Source organism: Lottia gigantea (genome assembly GCF_000327385.1).
Source record: "Lottia gigantea unplaced genomic scaffold LOTGIsca_19, whole genome shotgun sequence".
NCBI lineage: Eukaryota > Metazoa > Mollusca > Gastropoda > Lottiidae > Lottia > Lottia gigantea.
In genome coordinates, this window is record NW_008708358.1 from 2872470 (window position 1) to 2893754 (window position 21285).

The 21285-nt window shown below is 33.7% G+C and overlaps 2 protein-coding genes across 2 annotated transcripts; both read right to left on the minus strand.

The window, feature by feature from the left end:
- Positions 1-2037: 2037 nt before the first annotated feature.
- Positions 2038-4935, minus strand: LOTGIDRAFT_159217 (hypothetical protein; the record flags this gene model as incomplete). Its single annotated transcript, XM_009052850.1, has 3 exons — positions 2038-2306; positions 4233-4295; positions 4536-4935. 3 exons carry the CDS (start codon positions 4933-4935, stop codon positions 2038-2040), a joined length of 732 nt encoding a protein of 243 aa, XP_009051098.1.
- A 1014-nt stretch (positions 4936-5949) lies between these two features.
- Positions 5950-14401, minus strand: LOTGIDRAFT_231448 (hypothetical protein; the record flags this gene model as incomplete). The annotated part of the gene is made up of 8 exons (XM_009052851.1): positions 14346-14401; positions 10126-10483; positions 8746-8791; positions 8204-8329; positions 7646-7717; positions 6955-7095; positions 6523-6907; positions 5950-6249 (listed from the first exon to the last, which is right to left on the minus strand). Exons 2-8 carry the CDS (start codon positions 10469-10471, stop codon positions 5950-5952), a joined length of 1416 nt encoding a protein of 471 aa, XP_009051099.1. The 5' UTR covers positions 10472-10483; positions 14346-14401.
- Positions 14402-21285: the final 6884 nt, after the last annotated feature.

The window sequence follows — 21285 nt, forward strand, 5'->3', positions numbered from 1 at the left end:
TGGTCAATACATCAATTGTAGAGTGATATAGAAATATCACTGTTAAAATAGTGCTCAATACATCAATTGTAGAGTGATATAGAAATATCACTGTTAAAATAGTGCTCAACACTCACCAATCCCCCAAATCCTCCAACGCCCAAGACTCAGATCTACGAATAGCCCATATATCCTTCTGCAAATCAAACATACACTTATTGGACAGTGAAAATACCACATAAATCACGAATTTAAATAGGAGTTGATGTTATGTTAATGATCATTTACACTAAGGCATTTTTCAGCTGGGATTAATCGATACTAGTTTTTAATTCTAGATTATCGGAATTTAATACATCCTTCGCCAGTTTATCTGCAACCGTAATTCCATCTAACATGGGCTCTATTATAATATTCTGAGCTTTTCTCAGTGAACCAACCAAGGTGATTCATCATTTCAGACGAGCTACAGTCAGACTCTGATAAAGCGAGTGTTAAAGCGAGTGTCTAAAACTATGCGGAGTCTCACCCTCGTAGATCCTAATGTGGCCATGTATCACCTCAAACGCTTATAAACTACGGAATATGACACTGCTTTATCAAGAACGCACCCATAATCTGAAACGATTCTGAATAAATAGCCTTTGGATATATTCACCCCCATCGACTTGCAAGCATTAACGTAATATTTAATAGTAAGAACTGGGCAGATAAGAAAATTCTGGCATCGCTTTACAACAAATTGTTTTTCTTAGCTTTCAAACCCGGAGAGTTTTCCCATAAGTGTGGTTAAAAACGAACCCAGTATCATCTTGCAAAAGTTTATTTTCCTGACAAACGACGTGAGCCAAATCGTTGGATCGGTCACCGGCAAAAAACTAAAGTTTAAACCAAGATTGGTCTCTAAAATAAACCAATCTCTCTTTCCGCGAGATATCATTACGCGACAACTTTCCAATACAAATAGGCTTAGTTTGCTTAGGTAAAGCATGACTTTTATTTGTGCCTGTTCTTCCCTTACTAATTCGAGGTATTCCTTATGCATGGGTGAGCCTGTTGGGTTTCCAGAAAAAGAAATGCAGAACTAAGTAGTACCGATACCGTGCTCCATGAAAATATTGGATAACTGACATACCATGGGGCAAGCCTGGTGGGGCAGAGGCCCTTAAACCTAAATTGGGAAAATCCGATGCATAGACTTTGTTTTTACCAAAAGAATCCTAGTAGTATTATAGAATAGAATAGAATAGAATAGAATAGAATAGAATAGAATAGAATAGAATATGTTTATTATAGTGACATGTGTTATAATACAAACATTATTTACAAAATAAATAATTTAATACAAACACCCGGCCTCATCTCATGGACCTATAAGTCACTTTAAACGTTTCAAGTAATATTTTTGATCGTTACGATTTCAATGAAATAATACTATAAAGTGTGTTAAATATAATTAAATATATGAATGCATTAATCGATGCATATTCAAATAAATAACTGGAAAAATAACAATAAATACACATAAACAATCTTGAATTATTGAAATAAAGTGTTGAGTCTTTTTGTAAATGCCTGTGTTATATAATGGGCAGAAATTCTAGGATTTGATAATAGTTTTAATAATATTTCATTATCGTTTTCTTTATTGTGGTTCATCAGATTCAATTTAGCCATCATGTTGTCTCTTTCGGTGTTATATAAGTTACAATGGAGTAGGAAATGGGTTTCATCTTCAATCATACCAGTGTTGCACAATACACACTGTCTATCTTCTGGTTTTAACCCAGAGTATCGTCCGGTTTCTATTCTCAATGGGAGAACACCACATCGTAATTGAGCAAGATGAGAGCGTTCAGTTTTACTAAGGTTCAGGCTCATTCACAGATTTAATTGTCACGTACGTTCTTAATTTTGATATTGAGGAAATTTCTTTTGTCCACTCAGTTTTGTACAGAGTAAAAAGTTTCTGTTTCATATCATCGATACTACAACTTAGTTTATTTCTAAATAATATTTATATTATATGACCTTCGCCTACACTGAGAAATACTGATTTTAAATCTGAGCACCAGTTTCCATTATCACATTGATAATCATATTCAAACACATCTGTAAGCAAACTGTCATGTCGTATTGAATGATCCTATTCCACATTTTCAGCATATTAAGCCATCGTTTTACATGTGGAGGCAGCCATCCCATATCTCCGTTTAGTGCGGCTTTTGGTGTAAACCTATGAAGACCCAGGAAATATCTTATAGCACGATTTTGAATTTGTTCTATCTTTGGAAATTGCTTAAAACCCCATACTCCTGAACAGTATTCTAAAATTGAAAGAACACAACTTTCAAATAATTGTGAGTAAGATTTTATACCAACGGATTTGAACCCATGTACTTTCGATATAACAGCACCTAGTGCACGACTTGCAGATTGTGACAGTGTGGTGGCACAATCCTCAAATGAAAGGTATATTATCCATTATAATGTCTGAAGTGAACGATTGCTGATTTACTTGGATTAACTGATAATCTCCATTTGGTGCACCAGTCACTTACATAATGAAGCATGTATTGTAAATCAGATTCATTTGAAGCGAGAAGCATAATGTCATCTACGTATAGACACCAACATTTCTACCGTTAATGTCAATACCTTTATTTAATTGTTTCAAGCCAGTTGCAAGGTCATTGATATAAATTGAGAACAATGTTGGTGAAAGGTTGTCACCTTGGCGAACACCTGAAGAACACTCGAACCAATTTGTTAAACATCCGTTCACTCGCACACATGCTGATGTGTCCATGTATATAAATTTTATGGAATCATAGAAATGACCGTTCACACCATTTTGCAGAAGTTTATGCAGTAAATATTCCCTATGAATTGCATCAAAAGTTTTACGCATGTCGACAAAACATGAGTATGTAGGTTGTTTTGATAATAATCTGGTTTTGATCAATGAATTGGCAACAAATACGTGATCCTGGCATGATCTATTCGGCCTAAAACAACTTTGTTCATCAACAAGAATGTCGTTGTTCTCTAGATACGAGACAAGGCGTTTATTTAAGAGAGAAGTGTATAGTTTACTTACATATGATAACAAACTTATACCACGGTAATTTGTTGGTATGCGTACATCTTTTGTCGTGTCCTTTTGAATAGGTTCTATAATTGCTGGAAAATTACCACTGGTTAAACAGAATTGAAACATTTTTAGCAACACAGTTTTGACACAAGGAAACCTAAGAACCTCATAAGGTAGTTTGTCGATGCCACAAGATTTTCGGTTTTTACTACAGGAAGTTACCTGATTGATTTCATCTTGGGATATGTCGTAGTTGAGTTCTTCATTTGGTAGAAGTGACCCTTCTCTTTCCAGTTCATTCTGTTGTGTGAGGATGCTCTCGTGAAATTATTGATCGTTAAGAGTAGAACATGTGGGATTGTATAGTTTTGAAAAGTCTTCAGACCACACTTTCAACACATCATCGCGATTTGTAAGAATCTCATTATTATCACCGTCAACTTCGAAAGGTAAATCTGATTTGCGCTTCGGTCCAAGACTCTTATGATGTTGCCAAAATTTCTTCGGATCATGGACGTGGGCCTCCTCAAGATCGATCATAAGATCTCTCTGGTATTGCCGCTCGTTTCGTTTCAAGCATTTATCAAAATTGTCTCTTCATTGTTTGAAGGCCTGGCGTAGTGCGTTTTTTTCGCATGTTGAGCCTTTCGATTTTACAAACGATCTTTCATTTGTGCGTAATTTTTGCCATAAATCCGTTAATTCATCATTCCAGAAGGGTTTAATTATCTTAAATCGTTTCCGAGTTAGGTATACAGTTATTTATTTCAGAAATCAGAATATGACAGAAATCAGAATATATTTCGTTAATTCCTAATTGTGATTTGCGGTAGTTTTCAATATCACTGATAATGTGTTAAGTAGCGCCGATCGTGAACCTTCTGATTCCATGAAACAGAGCGGTATCTTATCAAGTTGATATTTTATAGATTTCATACCATCTTTTGAAGGGGTTTCGGGTTTATTATGATTGATTGATACACTAATAGGTAGTGAGTAGTCAAAGGAGACCAGGTAATGATCTGGCAAACATGATCTGTGATTTATTAGGTGGGTTAATTTTTCACTGTGTGCAAATAGTAAGGGGAGGTAATCGTAAGGTTTGAACACGATTTAAAACAGTCATGCGGTACACTTATATAATCTACTACTGAATTACCTTTTGGACTAACTGAGCTGAAAAAATGACCAAATCGCCCATTCAATACACAGAATCGAGTATCTGAAAGAATCACAAAATCGCCCATTCAATACACAGAATCGAGTATCTTAAAGAAATTCATGAAAATCTCTACCATGTTGGTTCACAGTCATGTCAACAGCAGTTCTAGACGCCACATTTTACAATCGTTGTTTTCTCCTATCCTGGCATTAAGATCACCACATATGAATATAGCATCGTAATCTGACAATAAGTAGATTTGACTAATCAGATGAGAAAAGAAAACACCCGCGTCCTTACCCCATTGTGAATTTTCAGGTAGTAAATATGCACTAAACAGCACAAACTTAAAGTTGGTATCTTTATGTTCGAACGATAACACTAATATTCCAATCATTAATTTATCTATGACAACAGTTTTGAAGCCGTTCAAAATTCGTGAAGGTTTTTCAGCTTTAACGTGAGTGCTTTCTCTATTAAATGGATAAAAACGATAGTTTTTTATGTCTATAGTTTTATGAACTTGAAGATGGGTTTCATTTACACAGATAATGTCAGAGTTGTCAAATGTTATAAGTTTCTCTCGTAATTCGTGATTCCGGGCAGTCCAACCGTTAACGTTTAGATGTGAAATACACAACGTTCGAGGCCGAGTGTTTAAGGATAGTTTCTCGTAGCGTGTGGAGTCAGTTGATTCCATTTACCATCAATGACCTTAACACGTAAGGATAGTTTCTCGTAGAGTATTTTCTCTTAGCGGTGGAATTTAATAGACCCATACTCTGAGGGCTGGCGGATCCTAGAGGAAATGGTGGGAGTTATTTATTTCGAAATATTTACCCTTGGGGGGATGATTCGATTTATATTTGGAATGTTTACTTTACACATGTCGATTCAGAATTGTTAATTCAGAAAAAAATGATAATTCGGCAGACAAAAATAACAGATAAGTAAAATAAATCATAACTTAAAAAAAAAAATCAAACATGTGCTAAACAAACCACCGTGGAAAGGAGATGTTTTGATAACTTTTTGATAGGTTATATATTTATGCATATATCAAATTGTTAAAAGTTTTGAGTATAGATGAATATATTTCAGATCGGTTTCAGTCAACTCGAGAGAAACGCTCATATCCAGAAATTGACCGACTGGTTGCAGATTTTGACCATTCAGATCGACGACAAAATTGTAATTTTGACATTGACAATTCGGGCTATAAAAACTTAAATTTTTTATTTCACTTTTACTTCACCATATCACAATCGCGTTAAGTCCCAAGAGGCCCTCCTGACCCCCGACTAGTGCCCTCTAATATACCAAAAAGGACGCAGGGTCTCTCGATGATCTTATTGACGTGGGCCTTTGTAACCTTATTTTCCTAATTCAAAATTCAACTTCTGTGAAAAGTTCACTCTTTAAAACTGTTAAAATCATATTTAAATATTTTCATTAGTTACCTCCCTTGAACTATTAATATTGATCAGTAAAATCACTTTTTTTGTGTGAGCAGCATTCGCCATAATTGACAATAATGAAAATTCAGAAAACACAAGTTTTATTTTATAACGAAAAAAACGACAAACAAAAACAAAAGCGACAGTTCAGAAAATATAAATATAAAACTAATTTAAACTAATTCTAAAGAATTTAACAAATCCATAAAAAGGCACTTTAATAACTATTGTTTTTTTTTATACAAAAAGGAAGATTTTTATTTTGAGTCCGTAAACTTGACATTGATATAACAAGACTCGGCTTGAGAATTAAATTTTAGTAAATCAGAATGTTGACGAGCATGACCCGTTTTAAAAAACGTCTCCAGCCCGTGTGATGGCAAATCACGATGCATTTCATAAAAGGTTTTGAGTTCATCTCTTTTTGGTGCCCCTGGAAAGATGTGCCATTCTGTAAGTAGCTGTCGTATTTGAGGAAGCATTCCATCTTTGATAATATTTATCATAACCTTCCATTCAGCTAGCTCAATATCAAATTTCAATACGTCGATCACTCTCTGAAAATATTCAAATTAACAAAATAAAGTTTTGCGTCTTTCTTTACTGAACCTATTTGGATAACGCCATGCATGTTGCACGATCCGGTCGCGTTCGTTTACTCTGCTACTCCTAGAAGCGTATATGAACCACATATTTTGGAATGCGAGTACCAGAGAAAATGAAAAAGGTCACATAAGATTTGCGCATGAACCCCACCCGAGACTATATGAAACTGCGATGAACTTCTAGTAAATGTACAAACATCGTGTAGTAGCATGTTCATAACCGACCTGTAACCTGGGGATCAACTTACATTTTCGTGCTGTAACATTTTCATAACCGACCTGTAACCTGGGGATCAACTTACATTTCCGTGGTGTAACATTTTCATAACCGACCTCTAACCTGGGGATCAACTTACATTTCCGTGGTGTAACATTTTCATAACCGACCTCTAACCTGGGGATCAACTTACATTTCCGTGGTGTAACATTTTCATAACCGACCTCTAACCTGGGGATAAACTTACATTTTCGTGCTGTAACATTTTCATAACCGACCTCTAACCTGGGGATCAACTTACATTTCCGTGGTGTAACATTTTCATAACCGACCTCTAACCTGGGGATCAACTTACATTTTCGTGCTGTAACATTTTCATAACCGACCTCTAACCTGGGGATCAACTTACATTTTCGTGCTGTAACATTTTCATAACAGACCTCAATGTTCGAGTTTTCCAGACCTGAGGCTTCTTGACATAAATATCAAATCTTGGTGTGAAATTGTCATCATCGACATCACTCAACCCAAGGTTTTTAAAGTAAACATTCTTACTATGTGTGTAGTCTTTGAGCCCCATGCTGAAAGTGATTGTAATATTTGTGAATATCGATTTCAGAGGGTTAATCTTTCAGACGCCTTTAGAGAGACGCCTGTAAATTTAGCAATGAGAAATATAGCTTGCCAGGGGAGATGATATACGCCCACTGGCAGCGCTGATTTTGAAAACAAATATACAGTCCCCAGTATGAAATATTCAAGTATAATATAAACAAGTGCAATAACTCCAGCAAAATATTCATTGATTCTTCTGATGTTCAATAGGGTTCATCCTTGAGTGATAACAAACACTCACACAAGGTTTCGTCAAAATCCACCAAGAATTGTGCCTTCTAGAGTGTTTGCGAGCAATTGTGGACAGACAGACTAAGAGGGGCGACGGCAATATTTACACGTGCGATGACCCACTTAAACAACGATGCTGTGAGGAAGGTACACAATTAACTTGTTTTAAAAAAGCTTTCGACGTTACCCGTATTCATCGTAAATCATCTCCACAAGAAAAGATAAAACATTCTACCTTGACCTACATCTTATATTCCAGTTTTTGATAAAAACAATTTTAATTACCTTGGATCGAATGAATACACCTCACAACCTTGTTTCGCCATTGCGATATCAAATGTAAAATCCCAAGCTATCCTAAAAAACAGAAAGAAAAACAGTTTGTATTTGACAGAAACGATAGGTATGATACAGACGTTGTTTAAATGACAGTAGTCCAAGAATTGCAAAACAAACGTTTCTTTCTTTTCAAAACATTGGAAATCGACATCGTACAGTATTATAATTCTGAAAACAGCTATATTAAAATACAATTTAAAATATAACATTTAAAATATAACTGTTACTCAGAGTTTCACGCTATGCGATCTTCAGACACTTTGAAAATATAATAGCTAATTAGCTCTGGAAACAGGTAAAGTTTTTTTTAGACATCATCTCTTCAACTTTGTGGAATGCTAAACTGATCTTTTCTACTACTTGCCATCTATGAGATGAAAACTATTTGGGCCAGGTGTTTGGGAGCATGTCCAGGTAAGCATTTCATGGTGAACATCACATCATATCATATTACGAATTTAAAAGTTGCGATGCTAAATTGAACATCTTATAAGTAATATTTACCCAAACGAATAAACTAAACAGGGTTTATCTGGACGAATAGGGCTGTATTTTTCATCAAAACAAACTTTCCAATTTCCCATGTTCTTAGCATTCTTACAATTATAACCTAGAGGCTTATCGATATTCCTACAAAAAATATATATTTTCTTAAGAAAAATTCACATGGATTTGTACTTACGTTACGCGAGTACTTACAAAAGTAAATTCTGTCTATGTGAATCGGGCTTAAGGGATAATAACCTCTTTGAAGGTTATAGTCAAAACGATCATTTCTTATAAAAGCCGATATAACGTTCACAAATCAGTCAAAATGACCATAAGATTAATCAAATTTTATCGGGTTATCTATGATCTTACGGAGCAAGTGGTCTTTATACTCAGGTCAAATAATCTTTATAAGCAGGTCGAATGATCCCCCCCCGCCCCCCTACAGCCAGTTGTTAATGCCTGGTGTTGTAAGGTTGTAAGTTCTCTCCCCCTCCCCCACAATGATTTATAGAAACGCAATTGTGCAATTGACTGGGATTCGTAGACATAATTACCTTTCAATCAAGCAAACATATTTCCACCAAGAGTCAACTTGAATACCTTCAAAATATAAACACAATTGCCTTCATATAACTAACAGATGACGTTATTTCATGATGGAAATTGAAAAAAAAAGTCATGTTTCTTTTCAGGTATCCATGATTTTGAACGAACCGTATTATGAGTCCCTTTATCTCGGTACTTAAATCTACTTCGGACTGATTCATTATATTTGTTGATAAATTCTCTCTTCTCCTAAATAAACATGTCTAAAAATTGGGACGTCTAACTAATATGATGTCTAACTAATATGATGTCTAACTTATGGAATGTCTAACTAATATGATGTCTAACTAATGGGATGTCTAACTAATGGGATGTCTAACAAATAAGATGTCTAACTAATGGGAAGTCAAACTAATATGATATCTGACTGATGGGATGTCTAACTAATAAGATGTGAAAATGTGAAGTCAAACTAATATGATGTGTAACTAAAGGGATGTCTAACTACTGGGCTGTGGGGCAAGGGAGATGTCTAACTTATGAACTGTCTAACTAATATGATGTCTAACTTATGGAATGTCTAACTAATATGATGTCTAACTAATGGGATGTCTAACTAATGGGATGTCTAACTTATGGAATGTCTAACTAATATGATATGTAACTAATGGGATGTCTAACTTATGGAATGTCTAACTAATATGATGTCTAACTAATGGGATGTCTAACTAATGGGATGTCTAACTAATATGATGTTTAACTAATGGGATGTCTAACAAATATGATGTGTAACTAATGGGATGTCTAATATGATGTGTAACTAATGGGATGTCTAACTAATATGATATGTAACTAATGGGATGTCTAACTAATATGATGTGTAATTAATGGGATGTCTAACTAATATGATGTGTAACTAATGGGATGTCTAACAAATAGGATGTCTAACTAATGAGAAGTCAAACTAATATGATATCTGACTGATGGGATGTCTAACTAATAAGATGTGTAACTAATGGGAAGTCAAACTAATGCGATGTGTAACTAATGGGATGTCTAACTACTGGGCTGTGGGGCAAGCAAGATGTCTAACGAATGGGATGTCTAACTAATAAGAAGTCTAACTAATAAGATGTCTAACAAATAGGATGTCTTACAAACAGGATGGGTTATTACCAGTATATCCCCCCTTTGTCTAAATAATATGTCTATCAATTGGGACATCGAGTTAATGGGATGTCCATAATTTGGGACGATTAACAGATGGAATATAGCCGGTAAGAAGTAATACACACAGCTGCGTTCAAGTGCTACTTAATGTGTGTATCCTTCAAGCCTTCTATTGCAATACATGTATATGAATTTCCTTAAACAAAATAGATACTCACCTTTATCAAGCAATGTACACAAATCTTTTACTCCAATGTTTTGAGGAACAGTTGGTTCTTTTGGTTTCGTTATTGTTATTTTTTTTGTCATGTCTTCGTTTTGGTCCTTCTTTTCTTTTGTCAATTCTTGAAGCATATTTTCTTTTTCTTTTTTCAATTCTTGAAGCATATTTTCTTTTTCTTTTGTCATTTCTTGAAGCATACTATCTTTTTCTTTTTTTATTTCTGTGGCTTCCCTGTCCACGGATTTTGCTAGTAGATATCGTAACGGCTGGTATCGAACAAAAAGGAAAATAAAGATAGGGAGGGCGATGAGCAGGATGTACAGAGATCGAAGAAAATTCATCCTGATTTTATTCTGAAAAGATAGAGCACAATCAATCTAATCATTAAACTATTCGGACATCAAGCTGTCCAGAGATCGAGTCATTCCATTCGGATTTCAAACCACTCATCCAGACATCAAGCTATCCAAACATCAAGCTATCCAGACATCAAGTCATTCAAACATCAAGCTGTCCAGACACCAAGCTATTCGGGCATCAAACCATCCAGCAATCATGTCATCTAGACAACCAGACATTAAACTATCCAGACATCAAACTATTCGGACATCAGGCCATTCAAACATCAAGCTGTCCAGACACCAAACCATCCAGCCACCATGCCATCCAGACAACCAGACATCAAGCCATTCAGACATCAAGCTATCCAGACATCCAGACAATGCGTGATTCTGGCATATTGCTGAGCAGATGTCGACTTTCGCGATTAATTATAGTTTATAAAACTTCTGTGCCAGGTGTAATATGCATCTATGTAGTATACATACCATCTTTCTGACGAGTTCAAGAAACATTAGGATGAATTTGATTAAAAATTTTAATGCACATTTTATTAAATGATTTAAAATATTGATAACGGTTTCATTTTATCCCATCAAATAGAAGTTCACACAATTCGAGAGTTTTTTTTTTTAAAGGGGGTGGAGTTTCAGTGGTGCATTAACATCAAAAAGGATTGATTCATATCAAGTTAACCTAGTATGCTACGACAATTGCTGATAATAGACCATGTTTTCCTCGAATACACATCTTAAAGAGATTGTAAAGAGGTTCTCTAAACTGTTTACGTGTATCCGGGACACGGATAGCATCAACTTGCACCATTTCAATTTTCTGACGTCTGTGGTTTTTGCAATTCCCCTAAAACTAACGCGTTTTATGACGTCACTAAAGCGGAACCGCATAGATATCAATAGTGGCTTCCGGTAGCTCTCCTCTAGTGACGTCATAAAATGCTTTCGTTTTAGTGTAATTGCAAGAACCACAGACGTCGGAATGAAAATTGGAATGGTGCAAATTAAAGCTATCAGTGTTCCAGATTAAAATCCCTTTAAGCAGTTTTTACTTTAAAATAGCAAAGGAACATTTTTATCTATTTACAATGTATATGTGTATTGTGATTACTCAATAATCAATATTTGATAGCCTTCAGCTTATATCTTCTTTCATCTCAATAATTTTTACTTTATTATGTCAAATCGCATAAAGCAGTAAACTGCAGTCAAGTGAAATAACAATTCAGCAGCTTAACCGCTTGTTTACAGGTCTACATCAAGCCATTACGCCATCCACATATTCAATCATTCAATCACCAAGCCACCCAGCCATACAGACACCAAGTCACTATGCCATGCAGTCATCCAGACATCAAGCCATCCAGACATCAAGCCATCCACACATCAAGCCATCCACACATCAAGCAACCATGCCATCCAGATATCAAATCATCCAAATATCAAGCCGCCATGTCATGCAGTCATCCAGACATCAAGTCATCATGTCATCCAGCCATCCAGACATCTAGCCATCATGTCACCACACATCAGGTCATCCAAACATCAAGCAATTTAGATATTAAAACCATCATGTCACCCAGACAGCCAGATATCAATCCAACCAGACAACCAGACATTCAATCACCCAGCCATTATGATGTCAAACCATCCAGACAACAAAATATCATACAATTCAGACATCAAGACATCCAGATATACAGAAATATGGCGCTAATGTCTTTATGTTTAGATAAAGATCAGTAGACTGGGTGACGACTTAAACATATCCGACTCAATAAGAACATTTTACTTAAAATTTTACTTAGAATTTTATTCAATATTATATCTAATATCTTACCTAACAAAAAGTCTTTAACTTTGTGCTTAGTATTTACTTGAATGTTTTAACCATATTTTCCGTTTTTCCTAATTTACAACTCTATTTATGAATCGAATTTGATCGGATTATTTTCTAGTTTATTACTTTCAACTAATGCCCCCAGGATAGCTATTAAAGAATTGCAAAATTTTAACTTTGTCGCAATCATTTTAATTCTATTTGTGCGGTTTTGTCAACTTTTTTTTATTCTGATCAGTTTGAACATTTACAGATTGACAACTTGATTGCACACAACAATCTGTTTTCAATCTTTCGATATTACTTTCGGTTTGACGTTATTCGATTTTAAACTTGAATTTTTGTGAGCAATCAATGTTTCTGTACAAACACATATTACCTACTTTAATAAGCCAACATCTACACCATTCCCCCTTACACAGGGAACAGGTTATGTGAAAGAGGCGTGTTTAAGTCTTCTTTTGTTGAGAAATTGAATAAACACTTTTTTGATATGGACAATAATATAACATGGTATAACATTGATACAGACTATAGGTCGCATGCGCTCAGTATTTCTCATATAAATAGTTGGTAATTCGAAATTCTTAAAGGGGTAATGCAAAGAGTCAACAGATTTATGCTCAGTTCATGTCAGTTACTACAGACATAAAACGTGTTAAAAGTACTGTGGTTTATTATTTTTTTTATTTATGATTTAAAGATGGGTTCCTCAATTAAGGAATCATTTATTTCAACTTATTTCATTTTTGTTTGCTGAATTATCATTTTTGTTTACTATTTTTTATAACAGTATACAAAAATATTAATTCAGCAAACAAAAAAAAAGGGTAGCACGGGGGAGTTCGCCCCTCGAGGCAAGATGTCTCATCAGGATAACTCTAAGGTTAATCATCAGATGGCGTTTTTATCTGTCTTCGTTAGTCGCGTAATCCCCACCAACATCCAACCAGGTTTGTAGCTAAACCTATCCTGCTGAAATTATTACAGATAACAAAACGTTTGTACCAGTTTTCATCTAATATTTGGAGTGTGTGTTGCAAGTTTTTTATTGCAATTTTATTCGGAAACAATATTCATATTTGGTTTCCAGACATTAGTGTCCCTGAGACGTTTCAGCCTAACTTCTTTGAACTATTTCTTGTTTACCTGTTTACAAAACCTTTAGGGCTTTGTTGAATGACACCCTCTGATTATCATCAGGGCGAGACGACATGTACAATGTTTTAACGGATGCCCTTTTATATTAAAAATAAGTAAAGTGGTTGCTATTTACATATTATTCATCATAATTGCAACTTCTATATTCTTCCAAATCGAATTCTTAGGGTGGGTATTCCCCCACGTTACCCTAAGTAGAATTAATCATTATCAAAAAAATAAAAATAAACATGTCCAAACTACCGTATAAAAGGTTTTTTTTAATATTTTCAAAATAAATAATGTGTACATTTCACTCTCACATTTTTTCAAATTTTATGCAAAGGTAAAAAAAAATTCAGCCATATTCCAATTAGGTTTCTGGGCTGGTAAATTTTTCAGTCTAAAATACTGATTATAAATATTGTGATATGCCAGGATTTGATTCAAAAAGATTTTGTTTTATCCCCACATTAAGGGCCTTATTCTATAATACTTAATTACGATAAAATCTTTTTCAAAATACCATAACCATTAATAATCAAGTTGATTAATCAAATGATTGACTCTTTACTCTGTTTACATAAGATAAGATAAGCAAAGATAAGTTTATTGTATCAAATACGCCCATTTAAGGCATCATTCAACGATCGAATGGTATATGTGAGAAAAAATAACAAAAAATATAAAATGAAACGAAAGGTTGATATTTCTAATAAATGATAATATATGGTAATAATTCATAGAGAATTTTCAACAATTTACATGGTGAAAGACAATTTTCTGGCCCTGCTCGGTCCTTTCAACTAATGTTTCCTAGAAACGCCATTGTACATGTAGAAAACACCAAAACATAAAAGTACAGAAGAATATGTCAATTACCTGTTTTGAAAGTTTCAACTAAAAATATCCTAGTTTTCAAACACTGCTAGAAATTAAGTATTCAAATGCACGAGAATATCTAGTTTTGCCAAGTGATTTTAAATATGCATAATGTAATTGATCAATATTTATCCGTATTAAAGGTCAGTCACTCAATGAGAACGTATTACAGCATTACAACAATTATACATATCAGGCTAAGGATTACAATTATTTAGACTGAACATAAAATTAAGATTTACAATCTTGACCAATAATAGAAAACTTGCGCCTTTCACCAGGAGCGTAGCGTGACCATTTTGACAAAAATGTAACATCCAAGTTTTACCGACGAACACGTGGCTTTTAAACGCTCCTTCAGAGAAAAAAATATCTAGCACTATTTTATATAATTATTATGCATACGTACATACGAAATCAATAGTTTAAGCTTAATTCTTAATATCATTATATAATCATGTTCACATCAACACGTGTATTGCCAGTGACGGCCACTAGAAGCTTTAGCAAGGCATGTTACTCTTCTAGTCATAAATACAGATTTAATATTGAAGTGAAATCTATATAGATGATCTATCGTAAACATATGTGTTGAATATAATAGATTGTAAGGCAATTCATCAGGACACCCATTCCTTGTATTGTCATGATATTCTGGGTAATAAATATTTAATTTTGAAAAAAGAAAAATAAAGAAACAATATTGATAGGCCTATAAAAACCCTCTTTGTCCAATATAGACAATATTTTTTATATTACATTGTTGATACAGAATTGAGATATAAAATGTTTATTAAACTACCGTACTACATTCTTTCAGTGTTGATTGGAGTCTTGAAAATTTGTTAATAGTCTTAAGAAGTACTAGAAATGTATGAAAATCTCATAATTCCTTCAAAAATATCTCAAACTAGGAGTTTTTACTCATCATTTCTATAGATGTCTTTTCTATATATCACAGATTATCTTAAATTGATGTCGGCTTTTAACATTCAAACGCGGATAATGAAATATTCTTTAGAAGAACATGTTGATCATCGTATGATTCAATGGATATGATTAATATTCGAAAAGTATCTCAACTTTTGAACCGTAATGCTTTTCTTCGCCCAACAATTATAATTGCTTTGGCTCTCAAATATGCAGTAGAATGACAACACGTGCATACCAAATAGTGTATAAGGTCAAATTAAAAATATGTGTAACAAATATTTGTTTACAGAAAGGTAAATTAAATGAAGAGTGCGAAATAAACCTAATCTTTTAAATCTTTCTTAATCTCAGATATCTCGACCCGCCCCCCTCAGATGGAAATCTGGTTCCGCCACTGCTTATTCGATTACTGATAAAACAGACTTCCCGGTGTTGGAAAAAGGCGAGAAACACAGGCGTAGGGGTCGAATGCTTGCTATGGGGGAGTGAGAGGGGGTGGTTTGTAAGGCTGAAATTTTCCCACGAAATTTACCGGTTTTTTTCCTGTTTTTCGGTATGTTGCCCGATATTTTTTCCGTCGTTGTCAATGATAATTTTTGTGGTGGGAGGAGCTGCTTTTTAGAAACAACTCTTTTCTTTACATCATTAAACATCCCGTTTCGAAAGAAGCGTCCTCTAATATGACGTCATATATAAATATTCATTAACGTGGACCTCAACAACAGTTAGGGAGATAAATAACCTTATCAATTACACCACAAAAAGACTGACAATGAAAGGAAAGGAGTTTCACGTCCTACCTTTCTGCAACTTGTGGGCTAATGAAGACGGGGATGGCAATTAAAGGGGCTCGACTATTAAATGGATTCGACTTATGGCATAACTACTGTATTTATCAAATTTATCAGTTACCCACCTATTAACTTTGAAAAGTTTACCTTATAGGATCTAACCAGTTGGGTTTTTTCGGGGAGCTAGAGATGACGCTGACCCAGCTTTGACCCACTTTCAAATTTTTGATCATTTTACATGTTCGGCCCCGTCACCTAATGTTTTCTCGAAACGCTACAGAATCTAACTAACTTAAAAATTAACGCTAGATGTCATTCAAAAAAGAAAAAGGAAACGAAAGTTTGGCCTAATTTGGATTAGACTGAAGATATAATTTAAATTAATGAACTTCTATACTGATTGTAATATTCAGATATTGGTTATCTCCCTTGAAATGTAAATTTCAAACAGTAGCTTAATATAGTTCATACAATGAAGTTCTCTCAATGTGTAAGGTTAATACCTTAAAGACCTAAAAGTTACTTGCAGGAATGAATCCTACTTTCCGTAAACTGCACATAAACTTGGAATTAAGCCCCGTCCACAAAACACAACTGTAACATTACCCATCACTACTCTTTATAGGAGAGCTATCATCACATCGATCATTACGGTCCCATCAAGATTGGTATATTCAAGAAATAGAGTCCACTACAACTTAGCTGAGTATCCTCGCTAAGACACAGTCCAACTTGGAAAATTAAGAGGCCCTCACACCATAGCGATCGACAGTTGCAACGAATAAGAATAGCAATAATATTATGCAGCTGAGTTGTAGCGCTCGGTACTCATGTCCACTTTCATTATTGGTAAACATACGCAACTGGTGGTCTTATGGTGTGAGGGCACCTTAAGAAAATTCTTATATTCGTGATGATCTCAGTCCCATCAGAGATCCGGTCCCACGATCGGTAACGGCGTTCTTCTCTGCCATTCAATGCAGTGACTCAAGATGAGTGGAGGTCCGTGGACTTAATTACTAAGGATATTACTAATTATTAAGGATATTGCTTATTATTAAGGATATTCCTAATTATTAAGGATATTCCTAATTATTAAGGATATTCCTAATTATTAAGGATATTACTAATTATTAAGGATATTACTAATCATTAAGGATGTTACTAATTATTTAGGATGTTACTAATTATTTAGGATATTACTAATCATTAAGGATATTACTAATCATTAAGGATGTTACTAATTATTTAGGATATTACTAATTATTAAGGATATTACTAATTATTAAGGATATTACTAATTATTAAGGATATTACTAATTATTAAGGATATTACTAATTATTAAGGATGTTACTAACTATTAAGGATATTACTAATTATTAAGGATATTACTAATTATTAAGGATATCACTAATTATTGAGGATATTACTAATCATTAAGGATATTACTAATTATTAAGGATATTACTAATTATTAAGGATATTGCTTATTATTAAGGATATTCCTAATTATTAAGGGTATTACTAATTATTAAGGATATTACTAATTATTAAGGATATTACTAATTATTAAGGATATTCCTAATTATTAAGGATATTCCTAATTATTAAGGATATTGCTTATTATTAAGGATATTCCTAATTATTAAGGATATTACTAATTATTATGGATATTACTAATTATTAAGGATATTACTAATTATTTAGGATATTACTAATTATTTAGGATATTACTAATTATTAAGGATATTGCTAATTATTTAGGATATTACTAATCGTTAACGATATTGCTAATTATCAAGGATATTACTAATTATTAAGGATATTACTAATTATTAAGGATATTACTAATTATTAACGATATTGCTAATTATTAAGGATATTACTAATTATTAAGGATATTACTAATTATTAAGGATATTACTAATTATTAAGGACATTACTAATTATTAAGGACATTACTAATTATTAACGATATTACTAAGGATATTACTAATTATTTAGGATATTACTAATTATTAAGGATATTACTAATTATTAAGGATATTACTAATTTTTAAGGATATTACTAATTATGAAGGATATTACTAATTATGAAGGATATTACTAATTATTAAGGATATTACTAACTATTAAGGATATTACTAATTATTAACGATATTGCTAATAAATAAGGATATTACTAAGGATATTACTAATTATTAAGGATATTACTAATTATTAAGGATATTACTAATTATTAAGGATATTACTAAATATTAAGGATATTACTAATTATTAAGGATATTACTAATAATTAAGGATATTACTAATTACTAAGGATATTACTAATTATTAAGGATATTGCTTATTATTAAGGATATTACTAATTATTAAGGATATTATTATTTATTAAGGATATTACTAATTATTAAGGATATTACTAATTATTAAGGATATTACTAATTGGATAGATCAATATGAAGAAATGGTATATTAAACAGCCGATATAACACAAGGTTTGTATCTTTTATTTCGTTTGCAAATATCAATAATATGTATCTTGCATACCACACCTTTTTATCTATTAATATACTTCGTGATATCTCAGCTCGTACTTTTAAACATTAAATAACGGAACACAATGTTATGGTATACTACTCCTTATCTTTATTACACACTACGTTTCAACAATCTAAATCGTCATCTTCGGGTGACTGATGCAAGAAAAGGAGATAAGCCTAGTCACTTTTGAAGGGATTACCCGTTCCCGCCCCTCTCGCAGCTCCACGGGTATGTTTTTCGGGCAAAATTCTCATTAGGTTAGAAAGCCGGGCAACCTCAGGTATTTCGACCACTCCCCACCCCACCCCTCGGACGTAAACCTGGCCCCGCCAATGGGAGTGTAGTGTCAACAATATCAGCTTTATTGAACTTTGATGTAATTAGTGTAACAAAATACTGTTATTTTCTTGTAAGTTCGAGGAGAAAGATTTGATTCTCACATCGCCATCGAAGATTTTGAGAGTTTGATTTTAGACGTGCACAGTATCAATAACGGCAGTCAACACGGCGGTAAACATCCCATACACTCTTATTTGTTTCTATTTCTGTCACATGGTCTTCGGAGTAGTTGAGAAACAGACGTACATGTCTTCACCTGTGTGAAATGCAGTAATTCGGACAAAGCTATAATCAGTCGTTGAAATCCAGTGTTTAGGTCATAAAGGTGTATTTATTCTATCATGAGATATACAGGTGATTAATGTTGGTACTGTAGAGAAATAGTTCATTGTTTTCTTGGACAATGTATATAACATAGATGTCAGGAGTGCCTTATTTATTTTGGAATATATTCAGAACTCAGAATTACAGAATGATTAAAACTATATCGAATTTGTGAATAAGATGCACACTACCTGCGACGTTCTCAATTTGATTTTATTTAAGTGTCATTTGTTTCTGGTCATTTTGTCTTTGATTAACGCTAGGTAGTTTTAAGGATATAAAACACAGCCACAATCAACCCTTTCATCATTTTGGATTATCAGAGAAAAGTAGGACGTAAAACTCCATTCATTTCATTTTCATTTTTGAATTATCAGAATTATTCAAGAAGTCATTGACATAAAGGCTGAAAAGTTATTAAGGATATTACTAATTATGAAGGATATTACTAATTATGAAGGATATTACTAATTATGAAGGATATTACTAATCATTAAGGATATTACTAATTATGAAGGATATTACTAATTATTAAGGATATTACTAACTATTAAGAATATTACTAATTATTAAGGATATTACTAATTATTAAGGATATTACTAATTATTAAGGATATTACTAATTGGATAGATCACTAAGAAGAAACAGCCGATATAACACAAGGTTTGTATCTTTTATTTCGTTTGCAAATATCAATAATAATGTATCCTGCGTCTTTCGTGAAAAGTGTACATAGTTGAAAATGTAATATTGTTAAAGGGACAGATGCGCCATATGTGAAAGTACATGTGCATTAGTTTTCTTAACTAGGCATTTTAAAAGGGCTTGTTCTTCGAAGCGGTTCAGAAATAGAAATATTAAAACAGAATTTCAAACATGTTGTTACTTAACGATCTTCAGACAACTGGCTTATCAGGGGCAACTTATCAGGGGCACCTATTACCTCCATTTCCAACATTTTATTTTCAGCCAGATCTTTGTGATTCCTGCAACGCTTAAACTAAACGTTAACGGTCACTATCACGAAGGCCCTTTCATACCATTATCACCATTTGAGATAGTAATGTTACCAAATGCTTAGTTTGAAGGGATAGTATAGAGGTTTTCTAGCCTTTTTTTACGTTTATCAGGGTCACCTTTGACTCAAAATTGTCGACTCATTCACATTTATTGCTTAGTTTTAACGGAATGGAAGAGTTTTATGATATTAAGAGCAAATCAGAGCGCTCAATATGTTTATTTATGATAAAATGGCCGGTTTCGCATTCAGTGAGGCGATCATTTGGTAAATCACGTTGTCCAGTGGTTGTAGTATTACAATGAAGATATCAATGCATTGATGAAGCGTGGGATGATCTTGATAAAAACCATGATGTTCTTGCGAAGCCATGCACGAAGATAAGGGTAAGCCCGACGTGGAGGCAGAGCAGTTTTAACTGCATAACTTTCGATTGGGAGGGGCCACTGACGAATCCATCCATTTTTTTCCAAAAAAGGAGCATTTCACAATTATTACATTTTCACAATAAGAACAATAGGATATATCTACGAAAAATGTAGTTATGGATATTTTTTTTTTGTGGTGGTTTTGATGGTCATAATCTGTGTTCAATAGAAGAAATAGCTCCAAAACCTCACACGTTCCTGTGAACAACAGGTCCAAGTTTAGATCACTGTTCTCGACAATGTTTATCTTAGCCTTCTGTACTGTTTGCTGTGTGAATCGTTGAGAAATGTTTGTCAGTATTGTGTTGTATTGATGATATATAAATGACATGACACACATGCCATGCTAGATGACGGACTTGTTATTTTGTGGTTCAGTTGCGTATTTAGGTGGTAATTTTTGGGCCGTGCCCCACCCTAGGGAAAAAAAAATTGCAAATTTATTTTATATTCACTTCCGAAATCCAGTTAGATGTATGATTCGGCTTCTCACATTAGAACAAAAAGAAAAGGAAAAGTGACCCAGAGGTGCTCGGATGCCCCCCCCCCCCCCCCCCCCTC